Source organism: Rhinatrema bivittatum, chromosome 4, assembly GCF_901001135.1.
Source record: "Rhinatrema bivittatum chromosome 4, aRhiBiv1.1, whole genome shotgun sequence".
In the NCBI taxonomy this organism is placed as follows: Eukaryota; Metazoa; Chordata; class Amphibia; order Gymnophiona; family Rhinatrematidae; genus Rhinatrema; species Rhinatrema bivittatum.
The window spans coordinates 35,025,789-35,042,661 of record NC_042618.1 but is presented as its reverse complement, the minus strand read 5'-3'; the positions used below and the strand labels follow the sequence as shown (position 1 = coordinate 35,042,661).

The window sequence follows — 16,873 nt, the reverse complement described above, 5'->3', positions numbered from 1 at the left end:
AAGAAATCCTCATCAAATCTGGCAAAAACATTTATTGTATGCTTTCTATAGCAATATGCCAATGCTGTACGAGTGAAGGAAAGCGAGGAGTAATTTCTAGTGTAATCATGTTCTGTATTGTGCTGCAATGTGTACAAGTAATACACAGGAAGACCCATAACTGAAAAACAGATATTTCTCCTTTCTGATTTTGACATCACTGATGAAATACCCAATTTACTGAAATAAGTATGGATGCAATTGATTGATTGATTTTTAGGTTTACATGTGAGTAAGAGCAGGAAAGATGCATGGAAAATTGAAAAGTAGACTAACACGCTGCTGGTACAAATTGGGGCAGATTTTAAAAGCTTTACGCGCGCAGGGGGTTACATGCGCCGAGCCTATTTTGCATAGACCTGGCGACGCGTGCAAGCCCCGGGACGCACGTATATCCCGGGGCTTGAAAAAAGGGGTGGGGCAGGGCGGGGCGGTCCAGGGCATGGCCAGAGGCCTCTGTAGGGCCTCTAGGCTGGGGGATCTTGCGCCCAGGTGCAGGCACAACTCGCACAACAAAGGTTAGGGGGGGTTTAGGTAGGGCTGGGGGGCGGGTTAGGGAGGGGAAAGTGGGGGGCGGAAGGAAAGTTCCCTCCAAGGCCGCTCCGATTTTGGAGCGGCCTCGGAGGGAACAGGGAAAGCCATAGGGGCTCTCCTAGGGCTCGGCATGCGCAAGGTGCACAAGTGTGCACCCCCTTGTATGCGCCGACCCCGGATTTTATAACATGCGCGCGGCTGCGCACGCATGTTATAAAATCGGGCGTAGATTTGTGCGCGCCAGGTTGCGCACACAAATCTACGCCCACATGTAGGTATTAAAATCTGCCCCCTTATGAATGGTACTGATCGTAACACACATCACACGTAAATAAAATTCCCCTCCCTATTACACCCAAAGGAACTCATTGAAAGGCACTGGTTAGAGTTTACTGTCTGTTGAGCCATGTATACCCCAGAAAAAAAATGTTGCTAAAATGATTTCTATTGAACCAATCATTTTGTATTTGGGAAAAAGATGTCTTGTTGAGTAGCTTATCCATACCTGACTACAACATCCATTGTGAATTCCACAGTTTTTGGGTTTTTTTTTTTTTTTGTTAAAATATTATTTTTACAGCAATATCACAGTGAACATATGTAAGTGAAATAGATTGTTTGACATTTTCCTCTTCTTTGTTCTCCATTGCCTTTGCTTGACATGTCATATGATTTAGTTCATCTTTATTAAACCCATAAAAGAAACATAGGTTAGAAAGCAATTAAAACACTAAGCCTGACTTGCAGGAGTTTATCAGAGCTGGCATCAGAACAGGATGGCAGGAAATACAGGATGCACTGGTACACTGCAAATCAATATGCAGTGCATCAACACAATCAGGGATTTTACCATTTATTTCCATATTTCTTTAGTGCCTTGATATTATTCTCTGTGTTCATGGAAACCAATATCTGCAGTCATGGGTGGGATTTGCCATCACAGATTAGCTTAACAAGTGCTTAGATTTTATTTCAGCTGTGTTCCATAAATGAGGTTTAGTTTCCGGTGGGGATTTACACAGTTTTATTAACCACAGAATAATGGCTCTGTGCTAGAGAAACTGTCATCTTATCCTTTCATATGCATTTCATGGTTGCCGCCCTTAGCCGTAGGGCTGCCCTTTTTATATGTGACATTTTATTTAATCAAATGCATTCCCAGGGCACCCAAATGGAGGCATTTCTACTTTCCCTGCATTCAAAGAACGAAAGGGGTATGTGAACCACAAAAAAAAAAAAAAGCATGTGGTAACAAAATATGGTGCATGCTTTCTTTTTCCTGAATATAATGTACAATACTAAAATTTCAAAGAAACAGCAAACATTTCTTTTTATGATTCAAACCATAGATTAGTTGCAAGCTTTAAAACCAAGCTTTTTTTTTTGTTTTGTTTTGTTTTTTAGGAGCTCTATAGAAAGGACTGCAATCTAGCTTCTCAGCTGCTTCAGTGCAGCAAGGCATACCACAGGGCACATAAACTTTCTGAGGTAATGTTGCCAAATGTACTGTGTTATTACTTCAAAGATACACTGTGGATCTGTCAGCGACCCATAGAGGGCACTGTGCAATGTGCACTGCCATGCAGGATACCAGCGATCAGGAACGGGCCCCGTGGATCTCGCTTCATAGATTTCATTGGTCCTGGGACTGCCACATTCAGAAAGGGAGTGACTGCATTTTCACAATCTCCTGGCATCTCATTCTGATGGAGCAGTTACCTTTAGACATTATTTTTTTGTAGAGGAAGAGAATAATTATCTAGTTTAGAAATATAAAAGCCTCAAGAGCACAGGGAAGCAAAGGTTTGAACTAAGATCCTCTCAGAGTGGATGTAGCTTGACCATACCGGTGAGCAAATGCATCTTCCTCCTCCCTACCCTCACCCTTTAACCTCAACATAAAGAAAGTTAGGAGGAGGAGAAAAAAAAAAAAGGAACATGCAAAGAATTAAAAAAAAAAATGAAGGACAGAAAATTAGGATTCATTAAAATATATTTTTTAATCATTAATCTATGCTAGTGGAAAATATTTAGTCAATGATCCTATTTCAAGAAGCAATGAGAAGAATGTCAAGAACATGATGTTGTTTGTGCTTTGTAACAAAATATACTAAGAACAAACCATATAACGTGTTAACAGCTCTGGTCTAAATCTTACCTGTGCACATACAATGTCATGGACACATGTAGAAAGTGTGAGGTAGAAAGTACAATGAAATCTGACAGGAAGAAGAATCTCTTCCAGACTGTATTCTCTTTATATGGAAGAAAACCTTTGAAACATAGGACCTGATGAATGAGCCTAGAGCGCAATTCAAAAGAAAGGCTTGGCTAAAATAAACTGGCCCTTTAAACTGAATGTTTTGGCTTGCTCAGCACGGCACAAAGGTTTTTGTCTGGAGCTGATAGAATTATTGAGCACTAACCAGATTAAACCTGAGGGCATATTGAACTCGCTCCGACTCTGATTAGGCCATCGCTGAATTCAGCCAATCAAGGAAGACAAAGTGCTGTAAAATCAGAGCACGGAGAAAGTGGAGATTTCTAAAATGGCAAGAAGAAGAACTAGGGGCTAACATTGCTTTGAGGTGTTATTTAGAATCAATCCTGTCTCAATGATAACTCCTGGCTCATCACAACTAAAAGCAATTTAAAAACTAACACGCTTCCTAAGACCATTATGCCACCATATTTTGTCAGTCTAACCTTTTCATTAAATTGATTTGAACATCATTCTTTAATTTTCAAGTATGATATATTTAGACATGGTTTGTCTTGGTTTTTTTTTCAAATGTGGGCATTATCAGTCAACGTATCTCTGCATTACAGTGTATTAAAGCTAATTCAAGCATTTAATACATGTTCAATATTAACATGCATTAAACGTTTGCAATAGATAATGCACTTTAGTGCATTAATCTACATTGACATCGACTTATAGTAGCCTATTAAAATAAGCTGCGTAGTTGTAACCAACCAACATACAATAACATTCAAAACATGTCAGTGTGAAGCATTTAATAGTGCAGAACCAGCAGCCAAAATGCAAGCACATTAATGTTAGAGTCAACAGGTTCATAGCTTTAGAAGGGCAGTGTTCTTATATTGCATTAGTAAAGGCATAGTTTGCCAACACAATAGCTTCACTACCAGAATCATACAAAGGCATGTGCTTCGTTCAGGTAAATTAACAAAGTTGTTAATTTTGGATGATTTGTAATCTTACAGTCAATGTTTACTACAGCTGATGACCAGATGAAGGGAACATAGTTCTCAAAGGCGAGATGTATTAAGTTAGTCCAATAGTAAGGTGTTACCTACAGCTTGCTTGTTGACCCTGATTTCCACATATTCAAGAAGACTAACATGGCACCCATAATAGTTCGCTAAAACTTAGGGAAATGTTTCAAGGTTTTTTGCCCCATTAACACAGAATGTGGTGAAAAGCCTTAGAGGTAGATTTTAAAAGCCTTGCACGCACACAAAAACGACCACATACCAGCATAAGTGTGCCGCAAGGGTGTTATGTATATTTTAAATAGCCGGGAAGGGCATGCATACATCACTGTACGCGCACCCAGAAGAAGAAGGTGGGATGGGGGCAGGGCATGGGAGTCCCAGAGGCGGGGCCAGCACTGATGTGCATAACCCCTAATTTTCCTCAGCCAGCACGCTTATGTTACGTGTGCCAGTTTGCTACAGCTCCTCGGCAGGCATACGAGTTGAGAGAGAGAGAACCTTTTTAGAAGGCATTGTATAAATCAACTCCTTTTCATCACTTATAAGGTCTAAAATTCTTTAATGATGTCAGTTTTATTTATTATTTATTTATTTATTTATTTAACAGTTTTTTATACCGACCTTCATAGTAAATTACCATATCGGATCGGTTTACAGTTTAACAAGGGGAAAAAACTAGAGTAACAAATTCACGTAAACGAAAGATAACAATAAGAAAGAATAAGTCAAAGTTACAATCAACAGGGGGAGAGAACTTGGAAGCTTGCAACAAGCCGGAAAGAAGAAAGGCCGGTAAAAGTATTTTTACCATAGAGTTAGAAACTTAAGAACGGTGCTTTAACCTGAAAGTCTGTAGTAAAGAGATTATTTAAAAAAAAATGTAAATTGGGATGGATATCAATTTAGAAACATGGCTTTGAATCATTCTAACTCTAAATGCATTAAGCTGAGAATTTCCTCTAATCTACCTCCATTCCTTTTCCCACTCAAATGGCAGGTGCAAAGTACATGGGCCCTTTGTATCTGAGTAAATTAATTTCTAAAGATAAACTAGGAATACTAGGAATTTTGCAAGGAATACCTCAATGTGTCTGTAACAACTCTCCCCTAACCCCACCCCACTTCCCGAAAATTCACCCCCGAATCAAAGTGTCCCCTTACAATGGTCCATATATAGATTATCAGACTGAGTCTTATAAAGAGTCTCTCTCTCTTTCCCCCATTCCCCCCTCCCCCCACCCAAACTCGTATGCCTACCGAGGAGTTGTAGCAAACTGGCGCATGGAAGATATGTGCGCAGAGCTCCAGCCATACGCACGTGAAGTGTATTTTATAACCTACGCATATAGTTTATAAAATACCGCATATCTTTGCGCGCTGCGAAATACCTGCATTTATGGACACACCTGCGGCCCTTTTAAAATCTACCTGTTAGTGAAATAGCTAGGTAGAATGATTGGGTTTTTTTTATCTACACATTTTCTTAGAGCCCAACATTCTTCAAGAGAAGTAATGCCATTTTGCTTGTCAGTGGTTCCTGCTGTAACCAAGAACAAAAGACTTTTAAGTTGCAGAGTTCTGGTTTCTATGGACTTTCATTCACTGACGAAGTGAAATGACCTCAAATGTAGCCCCCTGTATCTTTCAAAACCAAAAGCAGCTATCAGTTATTTTTACAAATACATTTCATTATCTAATTTCATTTTTTAAATCCCCAAAAGGGGCAGAAATGTAATGCCTACCACTATATCACATTTGCATTAAAAAAAATTGTTAATTTGATGTAATAGGTTCAGTAACAATGTTTATTCTTCTTTTAGATCAGAGAGCGTTCCTTGCACAGTTATGGCAGTACGCAGATTTGCACCAGAGTTATTTCACATATGTTATAAAGCCTTCAATTTTTGCTACATTTCTTGCTAATGTAAAGTTAATTCTGATATCCACAAAAAGTTATCAGTTGTATTCTATACCTCATTTAAAATCCAAGATAAAGAGATATTTAAGCTTGACATCTTGTTTTTGCCCATCATAGATTAAAGAAATATGACTGCTGACATTTAACCATCATTGGATATTGTTAAATCTTTAAGCTGACCAGATAAAGGAAAAAGAGCTTTCTGACAAAAAAAAACAAAAAACCACACAGGAAAATCTACTATGTTATTGGTGAACTGTATGTGATATTGTTTGTGATCGTTTGCTTTTCTTGTCCAAGTACTGCAAATCAATTGTATTTCTGTCACATGGAATGTTGGACATTTGTGCAGTTCATTAGCATCGTCCTATAGTGTACACTCTTTTCTGTGTTAACATGGTTTAAAAGCAGTTTCTAATTTTTCATTCTTTCCCCCACCCCATTATGCTACAGCTGCCAAGTGACTTTCAGGAAAGAGTAAGTCTTCATATGGAAAAACATGGATGTAGCCTTTCTGTGCCACCTTGCCACACATCATATTCTGACAGCATACCAACTTGTGTCATTGCTAAGGTGTTGGAGAAACCAGACCCAGGAAGCCTGTCTTCGCATCTGTCAAGTGCGTCCATGAGGGATCTCAGTTTTCTGCACAGCAATCAGGAATCTGATGAAAAACTTGGCCAGAGGCCACAGTTTAAGTCCGATATCTACTGCAGTGACACCGCCCTTTACTGCCCTGAAGAGAGAAGGCGAGAGAGGCGGCAAAGTTTTGACGTACAAGTTAAAGATGAAGTATTTCTAAGATCCCAAAATTCAACTGAGAGTACAGTAGAAGAGGATGGTTTTCATTCAAGTTTCTCGCACGAAGCCTTCAATGAGTATGTTCCCTCTTTACCAACTTCCAGTTCCTACTCAAGCTTCAGCGTTACATCGGAAGAAAAAGAGAATGCACAGGCTAGTACTCTGACAGCTTCTCAGCAAGCGATATATCGGAGCACTAGGGATGACATTTTTGAAAGAAAGTCAACGACAGGTTATGAGCCCGCAGGAAGCCCTAGATTTGTAAAGTCAAAGTCTGTACAACACATGGATCGTAGCCAGGAGAATGAAGCCTCTCCAAGCTTTACCAGGACTTCATCTTATGTGGATGAGCCTTTTCATTTTGCTGGGCTAAGTGCACAGCATGCCTTAGGGCCTCAAAAATTACGTAGCGAGTGCAGAAGTAGCCATCTTTCAGAGGAAGACTTGCCAACCCAGTGGAGGCAACTGAGCATAGAGGACATTGGTGCATATTCTTTCAGAAATACCGACAGAGTATCACCATGCAGTTTTACGGAAGAATACTTTGCAAACAGCCCTGCAAAGCAATTAGAGAGCAGAATCAGCCCCTTATATGCTAGCTACAAACAAGATAGTTTTTCAGAGGGTGAAGAGGACTGTGAGGGAAGGCTACTTGATTCTTGTTTTTTGAGAACAGACTCTGGTTTAAATATTGACATCAGTGCTAGCTGTAAGCAAGAGATGCTCTCTAATTATAAAACACAAGAAGCAAGAGACCAAGCAAATGAAATGATTTCACTCCAGATGTGCAGCAAAAATATTGACACTAGTACAGTTGTAAAAAGGGAATATGTTGATGTCAGCCCAAACAGTTCTGCAGAATCCCTTAATCAAAGCCCTGAGATTTCAGAAATGAACCAGTCTTCCATGGAGCAAGGACCTCATCCAGCTTTCCACAACAAATCACAGCAGTTTCAAAGGACTGGGAGTATCGGTTTAAGTAGAAAAGACAGTCTCACAAAGGCACAGTTGTATGGAACCCTTCTAAATTAAACATCTTCCAAATCGCAATAAAAATTAACTTTCAAGACTTAGAATATTCAGTGGAATTTCAAAATGGATGCAGGATTAAATAAATTATTCAGATATGCTCAAAACAGTGTTGCACAGTTTTTTCAACATTGTTCTTATACTGTATGATGTCCGAAACTCCATTTTATAAACTTGAGATATTTTTATAGCTACAATTCTATTTACTAAATCAACAAAATATTAATCTGAGCTACCAAAACAACAATCTTTTCCATTTAAAGTACTGTTTAAAAAATCTCTCTATTTTGCTGCATGAATTCATGTGTCTCTTCTCTCAGAGAAAGAATGGAAGGAGGAGAAAACAAGATACCAATAAGGTAGACCAGGAACATCTACAGCTGAAATATAAAAGGCTGACAGACGGAACGTATATTTTTCAAATGAAACAATGATAATACTGCTGTATTTCTTGAAAAAAAGATGAATGCACAAAACGATAAAGAAAATTTGATCTTTGACCTCATTGTGTTTCGGCTTTCCTATGTTCCCTCATATACTACCTCATGAGTAATTGAGGGTTACTTTGTCACGTATTTTCTATTGGCTTGCATTTATATTGTCTAAAATGCATGAAGTGTTACAAATAGTGTTGTATTTTGCATTACAAAATAAAAGAAACCAATGGAATAATTTGAATTTTTCTGATGAAAATGTGTTTTTAGGAATGTATTTATTTATTGAAAATATTTATTACAATCTTTATAAATGAAATGTATACTGTAGTGCAGTTAAAAGTTCAAAACTGTATTGCTCCGAGAATGTTTTCGGTTAGCACGAGGGTTGTTAGCAGGAAACTAGCAGTTGAAAGGGCACTTGGTCATTTGATTGCCCAAGCCTGATTTTTGAAGGTGGGTGTCTCAGGAATTTACATTCAAAAGAGGGCATGAAGGAGTAACAAAAGAAAAATGGAATTCACGACCAGAATCAAGTAGTTGCAACTTGTCCAGATCCCACCCACTCTCATAAATGCCAATAATCAAACACCCCACCCCCCCATTCCTCAATGTACAAACAGAAAGGCTACAGCTTTATTTACAACACCTTATGCACAACAACTGACTACCTGAGTACATCTTACTTCACAAGAACTTAGGACAACTGAGAGGAGCCCTGTACCCAGACTGCTGCTGAATGCATTTGCTTGACCTGGTATGCAGGTTAGTCTTGACACCTGCAGCTCTCTTCCCTAGGTTTATAAGTTTTGTAATTTGCACAGTACTCAAGCCCCCATTGTACAGTTAACCTAGGGGCAGAACAACACATTCTTTTTCATTAAGGAAAAGATATTCCATGTACAGGGTTACTATAAGGCTGCAAAAGGAGCAGGCTTCCAAATACAAATACTGTTCCACTCCTCTAGTTACCTTCCATTTACGCTCCTAACCTGCTTGCTGACGCCACCCTCCCCAATCATTGTTCTCTTACCTGATCTAATAAGGTAGACCAAATGCAAGTTTGTATTTCCTGCTCTAGCCAAGCCTATATGTCCGACTACCACTACATTTTTCCTTACACCTTTCACCCACTCTTTAGGCTCTTTCTGGAGTCCCAGTTATGTTATGGGCCAAAATTCAGGAAGGGTCCCGACCTCTCTTGCAAGCATAAGTTTAAGGATTTAGCGAGTGTAAAGGCATCGTCTAACATCACCATTATAACCACCGATTGCAGAGTGCATCAAGGCATCTATCGTCACATAAGAAAAGAATATTTCTTAGCTTGGAAACTGGGTCCTAGGATAGCCTAGTGATGTAAAAATTAAAAAAAAAAAAAAAAAAGGTGGAGGTGGAGACTTAATACGATAGCAGCAAGATACAGACAAATGCATTACATGTTTTTAACTCTTCCCTTTTTTAACTGCAAACTTCAAACTGTTTTTGGAAAAATGTGACCAGTGGATTTTGAAATATTTTGTAATTTTAAACAATAAAAGTAAAAAAAAAAAAAAAATTAAAAATGGTGTATTGCATCAAGTTGCTGTTTTTTTTGTGTGTGCTCTTCTGCAGAAAACTCCTCAAAACACATTGGCTGTTATTATTTAATTCTTCTGACACAATGGTTCTCAACCTTATCCTTGAGGACCTGTTTGACCAGTTTGTTTTTTGAAATCCCTTATGAATATGCATGAGATATATCTGCATACAAAAGAGGCATTGCATGTAAATATATCTTATGCATATTCATTGTGGCTATCCTGCAAACCAGACTAGCCAGGTGGTCCTTGAGGATTAGACTGAGAGCCTTCCAGCATCAGGGGCTCGCTGTGGGGCAGGATTTTGAAAGCACCTAGTACACCTGTGTGTGAGATGAAGAATCCTAATAAACAGTTCTCTTCTTTTGCTACAAACTGAGATCGTTTTCCACTCTTTCCCAGATACACCCCTGAATCATCTTCAGTTAACTGAAGCCTTAGGTCCACTTATTTCATTGTTTAATTGATTGCCTGGAGGTTGAACTGTAGAACTTGGTCATAACCTAGCCAACGTTATTTGGCAAATAACGTTGCTTCAAACACTGTGGGTTCCCTAATTCTCCACCCCATTAAGCATAAATATACATTCAATGGGATTTTAACAATGTGCCGCCCGTATAGTTTATACAGGGCCCAAGAAAGCACATAATATACATAAAAATGGGAACCAATGCATGGAAAATAAAAGAACAAATACAGTTTTTCAAAGAAGAAACTATAATAAACTATAAACTGTAATACTGCATGCACAACCTGTGTCCATGAAAAGAGATTTTGTCAATGTATATTGGAAATTTTCAAGTTCTGAAAAAAGTCCTTGGCTTCATTCATTCTTACCTCTATTGTGCCATCTGCTACAGACTGGCAGAAATCTGTGCCAGGAAATTTATTTGCCATGACCATCTGTAGAAACCTGCGGGCAGCTCTGCAGATATCATTGGGGAGTGGTATGCCAACATTAAGTATTCTATTATTAATTGTTTCAGTATACAGAGAAAAAAAAAAAGCATTTTCTCTAGCATGTTCGGTGGCCATGCCTCTGGCTATACCGCTACTTATCATGTCAGCATTCTCTGGCTGCAGCAACTGCAGACCCCAAGCTACCAGAATGACTCCTCACTCAGAAGAATCATTGCTGCTGGGAAGCCAATTCAAAAGTTACAAAGAGAGGATGGAGAAGCAAAAAGAAGGGGGAAGAAAAAGGAGCTATGACAACTGGCATCTCTGAAAAACGTTAGGACACACACACAATGCATCTTTCTACTGGGGATACAAACACTTAACAGATAAACCTGTACTTGCTGGGGGGGGAGGGGGGCCGGGCCGGGCCGCCCCCCCCCGAAAAGCAAAACAAACAAATCTGCTACATCTTGGATGACAGAAGTGCTAATTGATTTTAATTAATTTCTAGTGGAGCACAGCATGAACGTGAGAACATATGGTGAATGTTGCTCTGCTGTTTCCTGCACTGCCATACATCCGAGCATGAGGAAGGAAAAAAAATAAAAACAAAGCCAAAAAATAAAAACAGAAGCTGTTGCTATAGTAATGTACTTCCTACCTGAATAGCCATCTTTTGGTTTTCATTAAAATAAAAAATAATAATTGTAATGAAAAACACACTGCAAGCTAGTCTAAGATACCCATTGACTTAATATTGTCAACCAAAGGAACTGCAGATGTTCAAGTTTGCTTGACACAAATTAATTATTTATTTACAGAGGCCATTGTGTCTGTGTGAATTTTACACAGCTGTTATGAGCTATTGCAGGGGTCGGGAACCTATGCCTCGCGAGCCAGATGTGGCTCTTTTGATGGCTGCATCTGGCTCGCAGACAAATCTTTAATAAAAAAAGTAAAAATCTAACAAAACCCCCCACCCTCCTGACGCCCCCCAAGACCTCCAAAATTAATTTACTACAACCCCCCACCCTCCTGACCCGCCCCCCCAAGACCTGCCAAAAGTCCCTGGTGGTTCAGCGGGGGTCCAGGAGCGATCTCCTGGACTTCTGCTGTCGGCTGCCAGTAGTCAAAATGGCGCCACGGCCCTTTGCCCTCACTATGTCACTGGGGTCGACCAATGGCAGCGGTAGACCCTGTGACATAGTAAAGGCAAAGGGCCGTCGGCTGCCAGTAATCAAAATGGCGTCGACAGCCCTTTGCCCTTACTATGTCACAGGGGCTACCGCTGCCATTGGTCGACCCCAGTGACATAGTGAGGGCAAAGGGCCGTCGGCACCATTTTGACTACTGGCAGCCGACAGCCCATGTCCAGAGATCGCTCCTGGACCCCCACTGGACCACCAGGGACATTTGGCAGGTCTTGGGAGGGTGGGGGGTTGTAGTAAATTAATTTGGCAGGTCTTGGGGGGCATCAGGAGAGTAGGGTTTGTAGTAAATTAATTTGGTAGGTCTTGTGGGGGTCAGGAGGGTGGGGGGGTTGTAGTTATTTATTTATTTATTTAAAGATTTTATATGCCGACAACCGTTTGCACATCGTATCGGTTTACAGATAACTTAGAACATTAAAATCGAATAGGCATGGCCTTTACAAGGAACAAGAAACAACAAATGTATAACAGGAAACCTACGAATTTAGTTAATACATTCAACTTTATACAACAAGGTGATAAGAGGAAAGCTAGAGTTAGTATGGCTCTCATGGAATTACATTTTAAAATATGTGGCGTTCATGGCTCTCTCAGCCAAAAAGGTTCCCGACCCCTGAGCTATTGCATGTCAGGTAAAAGCACAGAGGAGGCAATTTTCTAACTCCCTGCCTAGGTGCAGAGTCCACTGGCACCTGGTTACCTAATTTTCAAATCCCTTTGAAAATCGGCCACGCCTACACGGAACCTGATTTTTTTTTGTGTGTGTGTGTAGGTGACATTAGCGCACATAGATCTGACGCTTCAATCTGTGCGCGTTAACTCTCCTCCCCCAAGCTAACCCCGTCTCTTGGAACGCCTCCTCACAGCATGCGTGGTACGGAAGCTCATGTATACTTTTAGGCAGGGGGAGAGTAGTTCTCAGATAGACAATTTACCTGGGTAAATTGCCCGCAGAAACAATAAGATCTGACATGCATTGCCCGGATCACAATGTTTAGATGTCAGAAAGTAAAGCACAATAGATTTGTACAGGAAAGTCATTGAAATATTGACACATCTACTACAACAGAAGTCTACTATCCTGCAACTACTCTTACCAAGTCATGATTTCTTAGTTGATTATATTAATATGCAGTCACACTGAATATAACTGAAGACATCCTAAATTTACTGTGCAATCATTTAGGTTTATGTACTGTACACAAGAAAAGTACTGTACTTTGCATCACAACATAAGAAAACATCTTTTCTTCTCTTTGAGATTTATGACTGATGATAACTTTCACATCTGTTAAGATCTTCAAGGAAGGCAGGCGACAGGATGAGTGTTTGAGGCTGAGTTTTTCCGTATTCTTGTACTTTGCTGGAATGAAATTTGTTCTCTCAGGCATTGAGTGCTACAGTGGAAAGGCAACTCATGAATCAACAGCAATGAATAAGTCACTGAAAATGGAATAGGCTTAGAACCAGCACCACACAGCTTAAAGATTTGTTCATTTTTATGCAGAGCAAGATGGAAACGAAGCGCATCATGAAGCAGATGTGGCATTACATGGAGAAAGAAGGGTTTCTTCAATCATGCACTCACTGAGGCTAGAAAGTAACGTTCTCCCACTACTGCCATATTTTGATTTCCCCACCCCAGTCAGATGTGGCAAGAACTGATGGAAGTACGGGGTGGAAAGTTACACTGAGACAGGCTTGGTTGTGTGCAGGGAAGGTGCCTATGACTCTTGAGGTGTGATAGTTGTAGAGAAACACTGCGCCTTCAGAACTTCCCGTAGCTAGAAGGGTTCCATCCCGAGAAAATTCACAGCCCACTGCAAATCCTTCCACCTGGGGTTTGTGAAGAAAAAGGCAAAAAAAAAAAAAAAAAAAAAAAGGAAGAGAGGATGAAAACTATCCCAACCAGTTTTGACATTTCCTAATCCTATGCAGGCTGCAGGTTCTAAGTGTCTCTCATTCATTTTAATGCATCTTAATGGTTTGAAAAATCCATGTTCACTGGACATGCAATGGTTAAAGTAATTTTATTTCCTTCCACTGGCATTTTATTATCTTCTTACATGGTAATACAATAACTATTCTCATATTGGATCTGTAAGATATCAGAATCTCTCTTAAAGTTCCTTAATTTTCTCTGTGTAACTACTCAAATCATAGTCATTAACATTTATTAAAACCCAACTGTACACAAATAATTGTCTCTCATGATCCCAAACCAATACCATCCTTTGCCACATAAAAAGAAAAGCTGACCCTTGCTTCTTTTTACCTTGTGCTCTTCATATCTTTTCTTTTTGTTGATTTTATATGGCCGTTGGGTAGAAAATAAAGCCATGTAGTTTCCGTTTGTTTGGGCAACAAATGTAGATTCTTTGGGATGCAGAGTTAAACTTGGACACGTGTAGCGCTCCTGAAAAAAAAAAAAATTCTCAGGTTGAAAACAAATCATGAGAACAAGCCAGGCAGCGGCTTGTCACAATAACTGGCACCAAGATGCAGCTATGCACAAAAAAATATCACCATTGTAATTGAAATCCTAAGGGGTAGATTTTTAAAGACACACGTGTGCGTGGGACCCAGCGCGCGCACATGGATGCGCATATTTTATAACATGCCCTTGTGGCTGTGCGCGCGTGTTGTAAAATACAAGTGGCACGCGCACATGCGCGGCAGATTTTGTAATCCGAGCGCACATGTGCGTGCACAAGGGGGAGTAGATCATTTCAATTTCTGCGCGGTGATGCATCGAGGCCTTCCCCAGCTCCCTCCCAGTCCGCTCCAATTAAGGAGCGGACTGGGAGGGAACTTCCCTACCTCCTACCCTAACCTCCCTTCCCCTTCCCCTCTCTTCCCCACCCCCTAAACCCTTTCTGTTACTTCTCTATTTTTTGTTTTGTTGCTTACTGCTCCAATGGAGCAGTAGCAACTTGCACGCACCAGGATGCCCTTCCCAGTACAGCAGCAAATGGCCAGTGTCCTGGCCGCCTCCAGACCCACCCCTCCCCGCCCCAGACCGCCCCTTTGGCACGTAACAGGGGTTATGTGCGTGGCTGGGCCTCTCTGAAGATATACGCAGCGTGTGCAAGGCCCAGCCACGCACATAACCCCCGTTTTTTGCGCATGGGGGAGGGATTTAAAATTTGACCATACGTATAGACATAAACTAAAGAAAGAAACAATATGAACAATGAGGGCATGAAGAAGAATTTAACACAAAACAATCACACACATTATATTGCTTCTGGGATTCTGTGATCCCCATGCACCTTGTGCTGGGTTGGCCATTATTTTGGCTTGCATGTTTCATACCCATTTACCTAGCAATGGAAATGAGATACTTATGGTTCATAAAATTGATCTTCTGAAACAAAGAACAACTGCTTTCACGTGATCAAGCAAAAATTTGAACAAAGAACTGCATTGCAAGAAGAAATCAGCATTAATCATTAATAATAAATCATAATAATTTAGGTTCACGCAGCACTTTCATCCAAACAGGAGCACAATGGGCAATAAAAGTCTTAGTACCTTGGAAACATGCTTGAAATCCCGCCACTCAAGCTACTAGTTTCAGTACCCATGAAACAGGCATGGGGATGGAGAACAGGAACCAGAAGAAAAGTATGGATCAAGAGGAGGTGACAGAGAGCACCAGCAAACCAAATCAAACGGCAGCAAAGTTTAGGAACAGGATGTAAGAAAGAGCAAGGTGGTTGAAGTGTGCCTCCTTTTAGTAAACAAGTGTTAGCCTCTGTTACCAATAATCTTTCAGAATAAAGAAAAACAGAATTTAGCCTGAGTTCCACAACCGTGTAATAATAGGAGCAAGAATGTTCTTCTTCACTACTACATTAAATAAATATCGTCTAAAAGTCATGGAGGATGGAGCAGATACCTCTACACAACTTTGATCAGGTAAATTAATTACCGCATTCTGACAACAAATAAAATGACAAGTCTTCCCAAATTTGTTATGGTGACCTCACAGCATATAGAGAATGAATATGGAAGAGGCATATTTGCAAACACTGGAGAATTCTTGAGTGACAATGGGATCTATAGCACCACTTTGGGACCACTGCTATAGAATGTTCAGGTTAATGATGTATATTTAGGGAAATTTCATTTTGCATTTCTATTTCACTATATCAGGACATCCCGAACCACTTGGCAAAGTAAACTATTGGCAAAAATACAAGTGGGTTTTGTTAATTGCTTTTATTCATACACATTCATCATTTTATTCTCTGAGAAGACTGGCTGTGGAATTTTCTTGATGATACAGGCAACAATCTTATTGTTTTGTTGGTCCCTGAAGTTCAGTTTTTAGGAACAATTGTCCAGCATGCATCTCTAGGCACTTGTGCAACTACATAGTAAATGTCAGCAGAAAAAGACCCAAGCAGTCCATCCAGTTTTTTTTTTTGTTTTTAAGTTTTAGGGTAATTATTGCTCTATGCAGGTTACCATAGTCAACATGGGTTACCCTTCGCCTCCATATTTATCGACTAGGAATCTTTTGTGCTTATCCCATGCCCTTTTGAATTCCATTACCATCTTATGTCCTTACTACATCTACTGGGAGGGCATGTCATGCATCCACCATGCTTTGTAAGAAGAAAATACTTCCTGATGTTGGTCCTGACTCAACCCTCTTGGAGCTTCATATTATGATCCTTTGTTCAACAGAGTTCTTTCCATCAAAAAAGGTTTGACTCCTATGGATTATTAATATCTTTCAGGTATTTAAATGTCTGTATCATATCACCCCTGTCTCTCCTCTGGTATTTAGGTCCTTCAATCTCATCTCATAATTCTTTTGGTGCAGGCACTATACTATTTTGATCCCCTTTCTCTGAATTGCATCAATCCTCTCTCTCTATCCTTGATCTTTATTGTCTAAGAGTTAGACAACACAAACATAAAATAATCCAAGAAAGGGGATAATGAACACATCTGAGCTGCCAGAAGTCAGCTCTTTCTTCAGACCTCGCTAACTTCTTTAGAATGTCATATTAGAGCTATGGGCCTGATTCTCTAGGGCTTTTCCTCCATTCTCTGTTTATGAGAAAAAAACCTTGATAAATAGGCCTTAAAACCTGAAACTTGCCATATTATAGACTAGCAAGTAGAAATGTTTCTGTATATATAGTCTGGTAACTTTACATTTCTTTTATCACCTTT

The 16,873-nt window shown here is 40.0% G+C and overlaps 2 protein-coding genes across 4 annotated transcripts in view; one reads left to right on the top strand and one right to left on the bottom strand.

Annotated features, from left to right (window-relative positions):
- Positions 1-8,188, top strand: part of BEGAIN (brain enriched guanylate kinase associated) — a 138,306-nt gene extending 130,118 nt beyond the window's left edge. Inside the window, exons 5-6 of the mRNA XM_029597401.1 lie at positions 1,978-2,061; positions 6,185-8,188. Of these exons, the coding sequence (XP_029453261.1) occupies positions 1,978-2,061; positions 6,185-7,564 (1,464 nt within the window). The 3' untranslated portion in view covers positions 7,565-8,188. The remainder of the gene's footprint in view (positions 1-1,977; positions 2,062-6,184) is intronic.
- A 3,846-nt stretch (positions 8,189-12,034) lies between these two features.
- Positions 12,035-16,873, bottom strand: part of WDR25 (WD repeat domain 25) — a 246,943-nt gene continuing 242,104 nt past the window's right edge. For all 3 annotated transcript variants that reach the window (XM_029597941.1, XM_029597943.1, XM_029597942.1), the window contains exons 6-7: positions 13,959-14,099; positions 12,035-13,519 (exon numbers count right to left, since the gene is read on the bottom strand). In XM_029597941.1, the coding sequence (XP_029453801.1) occupies positions 13,298-13,519; positions 13,959-14,099 (363 nt within the window). In that variant the 3' untranslated portion in view covers positions 12,035-13,297. The remainder of the gene's footprint in view (positions 13,520-13,958; positions 14,100-16,873) is intronic.